The 15,697-nt window shown below is 48.6% G+C and overlaps 1 protein-coding gene and 1 pseudogene across 1 annotated transcript; both read right to left on the bottom strand.

The window, feature by feature from the left end:
- LOC133899352 (F-box protein At1g70590-like) lies at positions 1-1,833 on the bottom strand. The gene is made up of 2 exons (XM_062340338.1): positions 1,040-1,833; positions 1-462 (listed from the first exon to the last, which is right to left on the bottom strand). Exons 1-2 carry the CDS (start codon positions 1,632-1,634, stop codon positions 317-319), a joined length of 741 nt encoding a protein of 246 aa, XP_062196322.1. The 5' UTR covers positions 1,635-1,833; the 3' UTR covers positions 1-316.
- A 261-nt stretch (positions 1,834-2,094) lies between these two features.
- Positions 2,095-3,101, bottom strand: LOC133898521 (TATA box-binding protein-associated factor RNA polymerase I subunit B-like; annotated as a pseudogene).
- Positions 3,102-15,697: the final 12,596 nt, after the last annotated feature.

Here is a 15,697-nt window from a genome sequence, read left to right as displayed (position 1 = left end):
AACGGGATTAACCCCTGATTTCATTACACGAATGCAACGAAATTACAACCATCCCCATCAATCAGTTCGCAATACTTACAACAAAAGCGTGCGCAAACAGAAAGATCTATACATCTGACGTCTGAGGAGCAGCACCGAGGGCTGCCGATTAGCCAAAATAGACCGTACGTCCAAGGCCAGAAACCACAATCCAAGTATAATGACTCCTAACCTATTAGACCGGTATCTACCACACCAAGTTTCAGATACAAAAACCATCTCCGGACCGAGTGCCAACAGCACTGAAAACAGCAACTGCACTCCATCGATGATTGCTTCAGCTTGGAACACCATCAGCTCCTTGGCCTTTGGCGAGCATCATCGTGCCTTCAGCTTGTTTCTTGGGATGGAAGAGGAGAGCTGTTTCTTGCAGCGTCTGAGCTCCAGCTTCCAGGGAGTCTCTGTGCTGACCGTCGAGGAGACCTGCCCAATATCGAAGAAAAGAGCAAGCAGAACACACAATCTCAGTAGGAGATCTAACCTGCTTTTTGTCAAAAACTACCCTATTTCTCATTGTCCAAATAGCCCATATAACAGCAGCTAAACCCGCCATATAGCATGCGCCCCCAATAGGGAGGAAATGTTGCACCCAAACAAAGTATACTTGTTAGATTTGAGGCTGGATTGGATCAATCTGGGCTACAATTGAGTGGATTTGGCTCTGGATTTACTGAATTTGGGTAAAAGCTAACAGGGGAGAAGAGGTGGCACGGAGGACCAGAGGGCAATGGTGCGAACAGGAGCTAGGAGAATGTGGACGGCAGGAAAAAGAGATTTTTTTTTATTTACTAGTTAAATGACACACGATAATATTCAACTAAAGGCACAGCTTCTCCAAAATATCAGATGATTCTAATTGCGCTGCGAATAAAACTAATAATGGCCATCGAATACAAGATAATTGAAAACAGTCAACCGTTCTCCAAAGATTCGAATCTTTCTGCAAGCACCTCGAACATGTCTCCCAGAAAGCTAACCCTCTGAGCCAAATCCACGATACCTTCGAGGTAGGAGACCCCAAGATTGCACATCCCGACGGGGTGCCCCAGCCCCGCTGCGCTCCGGTAGTATTCCACTGCCTCCTCCCGCCGCCCCTCCTCCCAGCACATCAGCCCAGCGTCAACCATCGCCGCCGCGGAGCCCAGCCTTGCCGCTAGCCCCAGCGTGCGCTGCCTCTCTGCCTCGTGCCGAACGCTGACCCCGCTCCCACGGGCGGCGGCGGAGGCGGCGGCTCCCATCACGGGGCCGTACGCGTGCAGCGCCGCCACCTCGCGCAGCGGCCGCAGCGCGTCCCGGCACGCGTGGTTGGCGGCCGCGACGTCAGAGGCGTACGCTGCCGCCAGCGCCTTGTGGACGAGCTCCGGCGGGAGGGCGGAGGAGTCCGCGCTCTGCGGCGGAGGCTTGGTCTTCTTGGAGTGGCGGCGGCAGCGGCGGTGCTGGGACAGCGACGCGCGGGGCCAGGAGGAGAAGGGCGGCGGCGAGGGGGTCGGGGGCGGCCAGATGCGGCTCGTGGCGTCCATGAGGAGGAGGGGGGAGGGCCGGGTGCGCGCCGAGCAGCATCGGGTAATGACCTTCAAATGCAAAGGATATTCCATATCGGGTAATGACCTTCACGCCGCAAACAAGTGCCATAAACAAGAAATCAACTTAAGCACGCCGTGCAAACAAAGGTTCTATAAATTGGAATGACGATTTTGGGTGCTGAGTTCAGAACCTTCTTGGTATGCATCATGAGGCCATTGCAAGTGTAGATCTCCGCATCCTTCAGCTTCATCACATCTCCCCCGTTTATCCATCGAGAGATCATTGTGCGGACCAGATTAGCTAGAGCAGTGCAGGCATTATTCTGAGAAGTCAACTTCAAAATGCTAGAAGAACCAAATGGATAAAATAACACAACGAGAATCCTATTATTGTGAAGCAAAATATGAACCCAAGCTTAAACATGAGTGCACCAAATCACCTTCGTAATTGGTAAGAAATAACAATATCCTGAGAAAACACACGTGATTGAACGAATTAGAGACAACTGGATTAATGTATAGATCTACAACCTCAACTCGACCATCTGGTAGGACAAAGGACCCGATCCAGGTGGTCTTGCACTTGCAGAGAGCTCCCAAGGAGCCTGTCTACTTCGGTAAACGCTGCCACATCAGGGATCTTTCCCTCCATTGCCCACCTGTAAATGTCACTTGGTAGGATGGCTTCACGGGCAATATGACAAGCCAAGAAACAAACAGCCAATGTTGAGTAAACGAGCAGCATCATCCTCATTGAGCGCAGAAAGGCAAACTCAACCCTGCGCCTGTCTTTCGACGGGGTAAGCTATCATCCTCCAATTCATACTTCACCTCGTCAAGTTTCTTGTCATCTGCACATAAGAGATAGATTCAAGTAAAATTTGTTCTGTTCTTCCGATGGCAACTAAACAAGGATGTAAACTGTTCACCTCCAACACCAAAACACATCTCTCTCCCTGAGGCTTCGGGGTCCGCGAACACCTGGCGCGCCCACATTCCGTCGAACACCTTGATGCAACAACCCACTGCACCCAGATGGTGATGGCAATGCCGCACACGAGCGCACCCACTCGGTGCCGCTCCACCAGCAACTCCAGCTGCCGCTGTAGGGTCACCTGCAGCCCCCGCATGTAGCGCCACTAGACCCACACTGCCAGGTCCTCGGGCTCCCCCCTTGTGTCGGTGCCAGGCGCGAAGTCCCAGGGCTCGCTTCGCTCGGCGAAGTCATCGAAGGTGGGTGCAGCAGCAGGGGCGGGGGTGGTGGTGTGTGGGGTCGAGTAGGGCGTGGAGTTTAGGGGTGAGGGTGGGCTGGGTGGCGACCTGGCGGATGGAGATGTTTCCGGTGGCGGGGAAGTCGTTGGGATTGGCTGCAGTGGCCTGGGTGAAGGTGTGCATGGCGGAGCACTGGCGGCAGGAGAAGAAACCGTCCTTGGTGTTGTCAGGTTTGTAGTCGTCGTCGATGCCACAGTACTCGTAGACTAGGTGGATGCCGCCGCCGCTGTTTTGATCGGGGGAGGTGCCTCCGGGATTGTAGTCCATGGCTCACCGGCTCGGTGCCTCGGTGCCAGTGATGCACGACTCTTCTAGCCTTTGGCTCGTGCTCTCCGTCAGGGATCGATGCGAGTGCGCGAGTGCAAGCGGGTGAGATGCGGGGCAGTTATCGTGAAGGGGAGGAGTGGGGTTGGAGCGGACGTACGGGATCAGGCGGGGGCGGAGGCAAGTGAAACATGTAGACGCGGAGGTTGCAAGGAGGCAGACCATCACGAGAGGCAGAGCACCGCGTGAAGGATTTAGGAACTCTATCGTATTTTTCTAAATAGTAGAGATTGGTCACATGTGCCCCCACATGGGATGCTTGCGCATTGCAGCCAACATCGAGATTGGGCATTGGCCGTGACGTGTCACTTCAAGCACGGCACCGATGCTTGCACGTTGTCGCTGCCCTAACAGTGGGAAGTGGGTGCCGATGTCCCGTGGGAAGGAAGGCTTTCGTGGTGCTTCCAAATTTTTAGGCTCATACGCTCAGTGGCCACACCCATTAGCATTATGTAGGTGCAATTAGAGAAACGATAATAGTAGATTTGTAGTGTAACTCACCTCTCAAAAGATAGGAACTGCTTTTCTGACATGCCATGTGAACAACAAGTTAATTCACTACAAGCAGGGTGCCGATTTCATTTAACAAAATCAGAAGATTTACAAGCAGGTAGCCCTGCGTTACAAACAAACAACAAATAGACCAGCATGTTTAAACGCTCTGACAAAACTGCGCTATAGGCTTCCCTCCTACTAGCACCCAAGTTCTTGTTTCCTCCCTGATCTTTTAAATGGAGGTGGTTGATAACTCCTTTTCGTTGAAAGGTGCATTTCTTTCTTTCCATATCTCCCCCACCACAAGCATGGCGAGAGATTGGATTGCTCTCTTCGGCACTCCCTGCGTTGATCCAAAAGGTAATCACCACTCTTGCACCTAAACGCTCGGAGCCCAAGAGTTAGGATGGATCTATGTATATGAGATCTAGGAGGCATTCGAGCTCCACACCCGTATGGTGTACCTACATGTCAATAGGAGATGATGGACCGTTTTTGGAGCTTGGGGACAAAGCGGGAATGATGGGTTGTGGACATAAGTCTACGCATCATATGCGGTTGACTAACCTGGCTTAGAATTTTCACTTTAGATGTGCCCACGTGTAGTATCTACATCCATAAGTAAGTGATAAGTGTTTTAGTGATTGATGATAATTATATCATTATGACTAACAAATTTATGTTGAAGGACAATTAAAATATTAGTTTATAATACCGTTGAACGATCTTGGTCCTTTAATTGATTGGATGAGCAATCAAATGATGTGAAAATATTAAGAACCTTCTACTTCTAAGTGTCATAAGGAGATAAATGACACTTAGAATAGTATAGACACTTTTATTCATTGATCGTGCTATAAAGAGGGACTAAGAGTAGTAGCTTAATATAGTTGAGTCTAGATTTTATTGGATGCACACTCGTGAAGTTTTATCACTAGGTAGTTTAGAGAAGTCTATGGATGAGTTGAAAAGAAGCTAGAACTTAGAAACGCTTGAATTAGACAAGTTCTGAAAAACCTATATACACTGGATTATCCAGTGCTAAGAAGCTTGTACACGCCGGATGATCCAATAAGGTTAAGTTGGCTACGCTAGAGTATTTTTTTCAAAAGAGAGATTTCAAGTTATACATGTCGGATGATCTGGTGTACACATCGAAGGCATCGCTAGAGTAAAGTCCAGAGAAATTTCTTTCGGTTCAATGAAAGTTGGACTCATACTTCAGATAGTCCAGCGTATGTATCAGAGGCTTCACTGGAGGATTCAATACTTGTAACGACTAGTTTTGGGTGGACGGTTCACACTAGATGGTTCGATGTTTGGAGCCTGTGCACGCCGGATTAGCTTACGTTCACGAAAAATGTGGGTGGTTGGGTGACGACTAGTTTTGGACCTCTAGCCTATAAATACCCTCTCATTTCGTCTCAGGGGCATCTCTTGCGAGCCAAAAGAGCTGAAACACTTAGTGTGTGATCAAGAGGCAAGAGAATGCACTAGAGTAATTTGTAAAGCTCTTAATTAAAGATTAAGGATATCATTAATGCAAGGAGAATAGCAAGTGTGCATCTAGCTGTAGTCTAGGCTTGATTTAGGTCAAGTGAAACTATTGGCTTATTACTTTTGCTGGTTGGTAATACCTAGCCGATCTTGTGATTAGAGGTGTCTTGGCGAGCTCTTGGAGTTCTTGTAGGAGCCCTAAGAGGAAGCTTTGTGCTTGAAGCTCGTTATTTTGGAGATGGAGAAATAGCTATCACTAGGGAGCACTTGAGACTTGGTGATTCAAGATGGAGCGATATCCTTAGTGGATACTCCAATAAGGATTATGTGGGAGTGCTAACTCCTCGATATCTCGGGAAAAAATTGGTATCTTTTTGACCATTTCTTTATTTTCCCGTATTTAGTTTGAGTATTTAATTTCTTGCAAGCTAATATTCCGTAATTTCTTTCTTGTTGTAGCTTCTTGTTGTAGCTTCTTGTTGTAGCTTGCACATTTTCTTACTTAGCATTCTATCAAATTTTGGAGTTGTAGTTATTTTACTATTCATTTATGACAAAGGTGTTTATTTACTTAGAGTTCAGTTAAAATAGTTTTTTAATTAAAACCTAATTCAATCTTCTCTTGTCTATTCGATCTTTTCACCACGTTTTCATATTAGCACGTTGAAATCGGTTTTTTGACCCCATGGATTTCAGTGATGCTATCCTTAGTGTGAAAAACATGAGAAGTCGTAAGTGCATACCTGAGAAGAAAAATATACAAATAATACTTTGTAGAGTCATATCATATTTGTTGCGCAGTGGATCCTAAGCCCACTAAATCAGGGTCGTGGCCACCAAGACATTCGTCTTGCTATAACAAAGCCCAACCACAAAGCAACCACCACTAGCGCCATGGACACTCTTCCCGTGGAGCGTCTTTCTTGAATCTTGAGAGCCACTTTTTGTGTTTACAATCCCCACACCAGTTTATGTAACATTCAGTTTCTTCATTTTTCCTAGGTCACGCGCCTTTTCGTTTCTCCAAACGGGGACTAACATTGCGGCAACCTATGGTGTCTAAGATGAGAATTCCTTTCCCAAGGGCCACGAGCGCATCATGTTACGCACTTTGGACAACGTACCACCCCCAACGCGGCGACAGAGATCATACGCGCAGAACCACGGGTGTACACGTGAGCGAGCAAGCAAGCGGCCGCTGCCCGTGGCGCACTGCGACGCGTCCTGTCTGTCCTGCCTGATTCCTGCTAAAGCCAAAACGAAAACCAAGGCATGCAAGTGGGACCAGACCAATGCAGCAATCAGGATCCTTCTAGAAGCGTGCTCGGTTTTGCAGAACCACGGGTGTACACGTGAGAGAGCAAAGCAAGCGGCCACTGCCCGTGGCGCACTGCGACGCGTCCTGTCTGTCCTGCCGGATTCCTGCTAAAGCCAAAACGAAAAACAAGGCATGCAAGAGGGACCAGACCAATGCAGAAGCGTGCTCCGTTTTGCACTGTTCTATATGCCGTCGCCGCGTACCAGCACTGGATATGTGCAGCAGCTGTTCTTCTTTATTGGAGGAGGTGTGAACACAACTTTCATGGAATCTGTTGGAGCAGCGAAACGATAGTAAAGGAGAACTTTGGAGATGGCTGAACTTTGTCAGACATAATCTCTAACAATGTAATCGGACGGTGGATATATTGATTTATGTTTTTATTAGGTGATATCAAACTGGATCCAAGAATATAAGGATTTATTCCCTCTGTTTCGTAATGTTTGTCTATAGTCTCTGAAGTATCTGTCTCAAATTATTTGTCTATTGTGGAAACAATGATACTTTATGGTCTATTTTCCTGCTATGCCTTTGAATGCATGTATGCATTTATTCTAACGCTGATGAGTTACTTGCTTTCATCATTGTATTGATTAGGGGTAGCATTATCATCTCACTGCATTTTTTCACTCGATTTCAGTATTTCTTGGTTTGTATGTAATAGTGGGCGTAGACAAACATTACGAAACATAGGGAGTAGTCAGGTTCAGGTTATCCATGAGATAATAACTATATGTCCTATGTATTAATTTATGAGTTAGGTGAACTTGTTACAAAGTGTGTGTTTTTTTCAAGTAGAGTCTTCACTCCTTTATATACCAGGAGAAAAGATATTCATACGAATGTACCGTAGAAAAACAGGTGAAAAACCTACACCTAACGAAGCCTAGCTATTCCTAGCTCATCATGATAGTGGGTACGCCCACCCACCCCGCTCTGGTCATCTTTCATGCATTGTACCATCACTGGACACCATTACGCTTATCCGTCAGACCATCCCACAGTATTAAATGCTACGGGACGGGTCATTGCAATACCACGCCGCCCAATGACCATGCCTCACCGAAAGCGAGCGCTTGGGAAAGAAAATACTCGAATGGGTAGCGTTAAATGAGACTTGACTAGTTAGGTGAGTACTTGCTCTGCGACCAGCAAGTGCTGGAGAGGAACTCCTGGTCGCAGGATTTTGCTTTGCGATCAGGGGGCTGGTCGCACGAGCCTCGCTCGGGTCGCATGATGAGGCCGTGATCTTGACAATACCTACTACCAGCTGAGACTTGGCAGCGTGAGACTCGCCTTGTGGGGCACCTCCTTATCTGTTACACCGACAGTAGCTCCCAAGCTCACTCGTGGATATGGTGGACCGAGTGGTTCGTCGTAGGGGTCCGTTGTCGCTGCATGCCATGTGGTCGTGGTCGGGTCTAGTCCCACCCCTTGGGCCACAGGTGATCATAAGTTTGCCCAAGGAGTGGTCGCTGCATGCCACATGGTCGTGGTCAGGTCTGATCGCACCACTTGGACCCTAAGTGATTATAAGTTTGCCCATGGAGTGGTCGTCGACGCAGCCCACATTAGTTGTTGACTCAGAAAATCATATCCCGAGGGGAGGTTAAACATCCGGAGAGAGAGAAACGTGGGAGAGAGAGAAGAAAACATGGGGAAGGAGAACATTAATTGCCGCTAGGCCTAAGGGAATTTTGGTTCCCCACACGCGACCTTTCGAATTTCGCACGGATCAAACCCCACGACGGTTGAGATACCACGACATCCCTTTAAATTGGAGTACCCACGGTTCCCCATGAATCCTTTCGTTATCTCCCTTAGCCTCCAAGCCTTCGCACTCAGAGCCCTTTGTCTCCATCTCTGTTCTTGCCCTCGCAACATCTTCCATTTCGTTGGATGGCACACACCAGCAGTGAGCCCACCTTCTCCAGATCCAAGTGCGACAGGGCGAGGCTGAAGATGATGTACAGCGTCGGTCTACTCACCCGCTACCTTTCCTCGGGGTACCGTGCCAGGGATAGCGCGCCCGCTCCCCACCAGGGAGAGATTGTGATGTTCATCTCATTCTACTTGGCGGGCCTCGTGCTGGCCTTTTCTAAGTTCTTCACCACCATCATCTACTTCTATGATATCTACCACCTCCATCTCAACCCCAACTTCATTCTCATGCTGAGTATCTATGCTCACATGTGTGAGAACTTTGTCGGGGTCAAGCTGTGCCTCGACCTCTTTCGGTTCTTCTACACTTGCCGGTCGGTGACCGGGCCGCCCACCGGAAGCTGCGGGTTCCATAATCACGACGACGCCATGAACTCCTACATTGAGGTGGGCCTGAAGTCATCACGGTCGGGATGGAGGGAGGATTGGTTCTACCTTGCAACTGACAGTTTCTTAGACAACCTCTGCGTGCCGAGCGCACCGACGCAGGTTACAGACAACTGGGGGAATTCGCCCGTGACTACCTCAGAGCTACTGACCCTAGCCTAGCGGGTTGGCCATCTTTGAGAAGTCGGGCTGACGGGGTCGGACGTCGTTCATGACTTCATTAAGCGCTGGTTGTGCCCCCTCTGAAGGTGAGCACATCCAGGTTTCTGTACTCCTATCCGAGTGATGCCACCCAGGAGAGTGGCACAAGTAACCCCGCTGCTGTTTCCTTGGTGTCGCCTTTTTGTATGGGTGTGCGACCTCTCACGTCTCTTCTGTTATTCAGATCTCACTGACGATGCCATCGATTCGTCGATCCAGATCCTAATGTTGGCCTCCCCGAGGAAAGACGGTCCCTCAGCCAATGCACTCCCGCTATGTGATCTCAGCCTATCGGAGAGAGCGTAGTGCAAGAGGGTAAGTTTGGTATTTTCAAAATTCCTACCCCCGAGCCATTTTAGGAGTTAAATTTTCATGATTGGTCCCATTATGAAGCCTCCCTGAGGTCGACGTTCTGCACCCAATCATTGATGAGGTTCTGGAGGCCTCTGATCTGGCCGCCTCAGGGAGGGAATTCATCGCGACCTCCATTTTGCCACCTAACAGAGCACGGCCCCACCTCCTCTTAACCTATCTGGTTGCACCTCTAAACCGTCTGGTCGCAAAGATAGCCAGGTTGCACCGAGCCAAACGCCAACCACATGCGGAGGTTCTGCGAGCACTGCTGGTTAGAAGAGAAGTGACCAGCCTCTCCCTAAGTCAGTCGGGGGTGACCAGAGTGCTCGTGGTCCATTGTCGACCTCATGCGGAGGTCTTGCGAGTGGCGCCGACCTGGAGGGGAGCGACTAGTCTCGCCCTGAGCCAATCGGGAGTGACCAGACTGCACGCCAAGCCTCCGCGCAAGGGGAGAAGAGACCAACAGAGGATTCGGCTTTGGTAGAGGCGCCCAAGCGCGCTCGTGGGACACCGACCACTCTTGGCTCGATGGCAGATATGACCTCCTCCTCGCTGGGTCAACTTAGTGGTTTCGCGAGGTCGAGAGTTGTGCTTACCCCCTGACCATTTGGTAAGCCTTCTTGCTAGGTGTAGGTACTTCGAGTTCTTCCTTGACTCCATAATTTGTTATCGCTGCAGGTCTTCTACCCTGGTCGTGACCCCTCCCCCGACGCCTCGGCTGGATATTCTAGCCCCCGAGCCTGTAGTGGCCCTGACACTGGAAGTAGTGGCCGTGACCCCCACATCTACAGAACCTTTTGTAGGGCCTGCTCCTACCTCTGACATGCTTTCCTTGGTCCCCAGCTACCTAGCTTCTATCAGCAAGCTGATCGCTGAGAAGGAGGTGGTGGACCATAGATGCGCCGATCTGGAGAGGCTGGTGGCCGAAGAAAAAGAGGCGAATTGCTCGCTTCAGTGGGAGAATGCCACGTTTCAGTGGGAGAAGGCTATACTACAAGAGGAGAAGGCCGCCCTCATCGCTCAACATTCCAAGCTGATGGAGGATGAGCGAACGACACACGACTTTCTATGGAAATCCGTCATGGCGATGCGGGGGCCTCTGATGAGCGGCGGGCTGAAAGCCAACGAGCAGAGGGAGGAGTCCGCGTAGGGCTAGGCCTATGCCATCCATGTCCTGGCGGAGAAGTTCACCTAGCTCCTGATGGCGCGGGCAGCGGAGGACATGGCGAAAGCAGTGAAAGATGTGGTGGGGTACGTGCTCCAGTGCTATCGCAGCTGCGACCCCAACTTCAACCACATGGTCATCCAGGAGGAGGTCGCGGTAGCCGGTCCTGAAGCCAAGGCGAAGCTACAGCCAGAGTGCCAGGGGGCGGTGGAGTATGTAGGGTCTCTTCCGGGTGGAGACCATCGAATACTTATTATCGGATTGTAACTTAGGCTTGTATCATACCTTTAATGAAGTTTTTTTGTTTTCTTGATGGGCTTGTTTCATTGTTGTGGTCATAGAGTCCCTGGTTTGATTGAACCTCCTGCTTGCTCCAAGCACACGACCACGGCCATCGTGAACACCAATGACCAGCGCAGTCAGGAAGCGGTGGTCGAGTGTGAATTTGGGTTCACAATTGAGTGAGAGAACTTGCAGAGCGATCTTCGAGGGGCGCCAGTCTTGCCACAGACTAAGGCATGTGTACTCTTAGGCTAGCCAAGTAATACTCGACCAGCTGACTCCTGCGTGCTCTGCGACATGTTTTCAACTAGCTTGTCAGGAGGAACTGCTCGTGGTGCAACGGGACTTGGAGCGAACGATGAGGAAAAATGACTAGCGGTGGGCATCTTTCTATGATTGCCTTAGTTGGGCGTTCACCCCCTTCGACTCACTGCTCTGGGCCACCGGCTTTCATGTCTGCCCAACTCTAGGGATATCGTGACTGGTCATATTGACTGGTTTTTGGTGGCCTCAAAGGAGGTAGGTGACCTAAAGCAGAGGCTTCCAAGACCGTTGGCGACCACCTTTTTGAGGTCGGAGTCTCCGGCTTCTACCTAGCCCTTGCCTGCATCAACGATCACTTTCCTGACCTCGACCTTGCTCCGATGGTCTCTGCAGGCTTTGGCAGTGTTCATTGGACCACAGCGGAGCTCAGCGACTAAGAAACCAAGTTGAAATATGACTTGGTTTAGTTATTTTGGTTTGTTGATTTGTGGACTGCACGAGCATGTATATGTGTTGCAATTATGATCATGGCTAACCAAAGTTGCAGAGAGAAATAGAGTTGGTGGGTTTGTCTTTGAGTCCAAGAAAACTGTACACACCAGATGATCTGGCGTTTGGGATTTCACCACAAGCAAGTATCCTGACATTCAGATGAGCTTCACACTGGAGCATTTTAGCTCAGAAGCAAAAGTTGAAGTATACCCCGGATGATCCGACGATGAAGTGAAGAGAGAGTTGGACTATTTCTTATAGAGAGATTCCAAAATGAGTTCTAGCAAGAATCTACATGCCGGATGGTCCGGCGATGGGCAAATGTACACGCAGGAGTTTCTTGCAGAGAGGTTGCAAACTGGCTCTGGTGGACTTGTACTTGTTGGATGGTCCGGTGTTCAAAGTGATGAACACCGGATGCTTCGTCATAGCATTTATTATAGAGAGGTTGCAAGATGGCTGGTCTGCTAGATTGAACACGCCGGTTGATCCGGCACTGAGGAGGTGACAACATCGGAACATCCGGCGTTCACGATTTTTCTAAGATTTTCTTTTACTGAGGATTTTGATTATGGACTTATTGATAATGGATTTAGAGATATGTGGGTGCTTGTCTCATGACATGCAGGTGATGGATGCAACTTGGCGGCTGACTGTGGGATGATCAGGGCCAAACAGGGTGCTTGGTGTCGGACGATCGAGGAGGCTGAGTGGAGTTAAGAGTGATCATAGCTGTGCATGTGGAGGTCAACCAAAGCATGGAAGGAAGGATGAAGATGGCGTGTTGATGAACTCAAGCGAAGGGGATGCCGGTGCAAGTGACAAGACAACCTGAGGGATCGGGAGCAGGAGAGACTTGCTGTTGGTCATGATCGCAAGACGAAGTACACGCGTCGACATCGGGATACTTGCTTGTGGTGAAAGCAAGTGGCAGCAGGTTACGCTTTGAGAAGCGTGCGAGGCGGTTTCACTGTTTGGCCTTAAAACCGTGGAAGGATGGAGGGCACGTGGCATCATCGCAAAGCTTGAGTTGAATCGAAGCTAAGTCATAAAGGTGCCACGGCCGTTCGATGGATTAAGTGAAAAATAGCCAAAATACCTTGGTGGTTGATAGGTGGCCATTGAAAGAGAGGGGTATTTTAGGAATAAGGAAGCTTAAGTGCTAAGCTACCTCTCTAGGCCTAGAAATAGAGGGGTAAGGCTGTGTGGAAGGCTTGAGCTAGCCATTTGAGTTTGTGTGCTAGGGTTTTAGAGGAACAGAGAGAGGAGTGCTTAGCCTATGTGTAGGTGAGGGCTTTTGTGAGTGAAACTACTTTGTAATCTGCCTAAAAGAGGATTAATCTTTGCAAGAAATGAAGTGCATGTTTCCTCCAATGCTTATGTTCCTCTCCTTCTAGTTTTATTCTATTGGCTCCCTTGCTTTGTTGCGAGTTGGGAGAGACGTGCGAAGATGCCACTCTTTGAAGGTCATGACTTCTCGTACTGGAAGGAGGGCATGGAGGCTTATCTCTTAAGCCAAGGAAGTGCAATATGGGAGATTGTGGACTCCAATTTTGAGATCCCTACTGCTCGTACTTCTCAGGCTCAAATTAAACAATATGAAGCCAATAACAAAGCTAGGAATATATTGTTCACCAGCTAGAGTCGGAATGAGTTTGATAGGGTTCACCACCTCCGTACTACTCGGAGATCTGGTCGACTCTAAGTATCTTTTACGAGGGCACTAATTAGGTTAAGGCTAGATGCCAAAACACATACAATCAAGAATATCAAATGTTTGTGCAAAGACCCGGAGAATCTCTGGATGCTATGTTTGCTAGATTTGATGGAATTGTTAGCAACCTTAGATCTACCAGTGTTTTACCCTACTCTGATCATGAGAGGACGATCAAGCTTCTCTTTGCTATTGATTGTAGCATATGAGAAGTGAAGATCTTGAGCATTGAAGACTGATCCAGTTATGACATATTGACTTGTGATGAACTGTTCAGCAAGCTCAAATCCACCGAGATAGCCAAGACGGCTAGAATAGTCATAGAAAACCCTCTACCTCAGAACATGACATTAGTTTCAGAACCTAGTGGTGGTAGTCCTACTGGAGTTGGCTTTTCTTGTGCGAATCCTTCACCCAGTGGCTTGGCTTTGTCTTTCTTAGTTTCTATCACAGAGGAGCAGGTGGACACAATTGATATGAGGATCTTGCTTTGATTGTGAAGAAGATCACCTGCTTCTACAACAACAGAAGAGACCGGATGAGAGGTGGATCTCGGACTTGTTATGAGTGTGGTGATACCACTCATTTCAAGGCAGATTGCCCTCTCAAGAAGAAGGAAGATCACGGTCTTGATCACGACCACGACAAGCACAAGAAGAACAAGAAACCCTTCTTTAAGAACTACAACAAGTTGGCCAAGAAGGAGACATCTCGAGCCTTTGTGGCAGCGCTCAGTGATGTTGATACTTCCTCAAGCAAGGAGGAGAGCTCGGAGAAGGAGGAGCTGCCCAAGAAGAACAAGAAGAAAAACAAGGACTTCACCGACCTTTGCTTCATGGCAGACAATAATGACAGTGACCCTGAGCTTGATTCTTTTGAGGTATCACTTTCCTATGACTAGCTTTCTATTCAGGTTGATACCTTGAATGACACTACTCTTGTTAGTCAGGATATATTTCTTAAGAGAGTGGTTGGAGAAGTAAAGGAACTCACGTCTAGGATAGAATGTTCATCTTCTGAGCTTGAGTTGCTTAGGTCTAGGGCTAGGGATGAGGAGTGTGATAGTTTCCTTGTGGTCATGAGTGAGCTTACCAAGCTTCAGACTTTGCATGCTCAAGTCACCAGTTGGCTTGAGATTACTGAGAAGAAGCTCCTTGAGGAGGAGTCTAGACCTACTCTCTTAAGCGCTTGCAAGAATTGCCCTTTGCTCTCAAAGTATGTTGATGTGAAAGCCAAGCGCATAGAGGTGCTACAGTCTAGATAGGAGAATGTTGAGAGTTCTAAGAATATGCATTCAAATTGTTCCACTTGCATCGTTCTTAAGGACAAGCTCAACTAGGTTAGAGGGCAAGATGAGAAGCTCAAGGCAGAGAATGTGTATCTCCTTTCTCTTGTGGAGAAATTCTTAGAAGGCAAGGGCAAAATGAACTTGATTTTGGCCAAGAACAAAATGTGCGCAGATAAGGCTGGTTTTGGTTTGTGGTTGGGGTTTGAGAGGGTGGCTTACAATGGGGATGGTAAGACTATTTTCACCATACATACTACCCTTGAGGCTGAGAAATCCAAGATCAATACCCCACTACAACCCACAAAGAAGAAACCTACACCATAACTCACAAGGAAGAAACCCACACCACAACCCAAGAGAGCTCCACAACCAAAGATGAAAGTCCCTTGCGAGAGAGCCTACAGTGACCGACACTCCAACTCTCTAGAGACACTACCATTGCACCTATTGCCAGACAGAGGGTCACTTAGTTGGGTTTTGCTTTTGCCATAGGAGGGATAATCGGCATGAGTGAGAGTGGAGTACTCGGGACATGTACAACCCCTCTTTTGGTGTATATGAGCCTTTTCAGTTTTTGGTGCTTCTCAGTTTCCTACTAGAGGTGGTGCCCGACGTGGATCTTACATTGATTCATATGGTTTTGGTTCACATGTAAAAGATGCTTTGAGTCGCAACACTTTGGCGAATCACGTTTTCCTCATCGTAGTACTCATCCTCAGCACACTAGTATTGATTTGCATGCACTTGCTTATACTACTTCAGGGCAGATGACCCAATACTAGATTCCCAAGAGGTTTTTGTCTAACCCTAGTACTGAGCTATCCACATATTATTCTTCTCATATGTAGGTGGCAGATGGAGGCCTGGAGAACAAGTGGCTCATCGACTCCGGTTATTCGCGCCAAATGACCGGAGATGCATCATGGTTCTCCAGTCTCACCCTGAAAAGCGATATGAGTACGTCACATTCGGGGATGACAAAATTTAGAGTGAAGGTCAAAGGTATGGTAAGAGTGAGTGAGGGTTACACTCTCAAGGATGTGGCTTTGGTGGAGCATCTGGGATACAACTTGCTTTCTGTATCTTCGTTGCTGGATGAGGACTTGGAAGTGCGCTTCAAGCGCAATGCTTCTTGAGTTCT

Source organism: Phragmites australis, chromosome 18, assembly GCF_958298935.1.
Source record: "Phragmites australis chromosome 18, lpPhrAust1.1, whole genome shotgun sequence".
Lineage (NCBI taxonomy): Eukaryota > Viridiplantae > Streptophyta > Magnoliopsida > Poales > Poaceae > Phragmites > Phragmites australis.
Note: the sequence above shows the minus strand (reverse complement) of the source record. Positions and strands in the feature narration are given on the sequence as shown.

Coding starts and splice junctions, on each gene's coding strand:
- LOC133899352 (XM_062340338.1), bottom strand. CDS start 1,634: ATGGAATATCCTTTGCATTTGAAGGTCATTACCCGATGCTGCTCGGCG. Junction 463..1,039: donor TGGGGTCTCCTACCTCGAAG/GTATCGTGGATT, acceptor GATATTGGGCAG/GTCTCCTCGACGGTCAGCAC.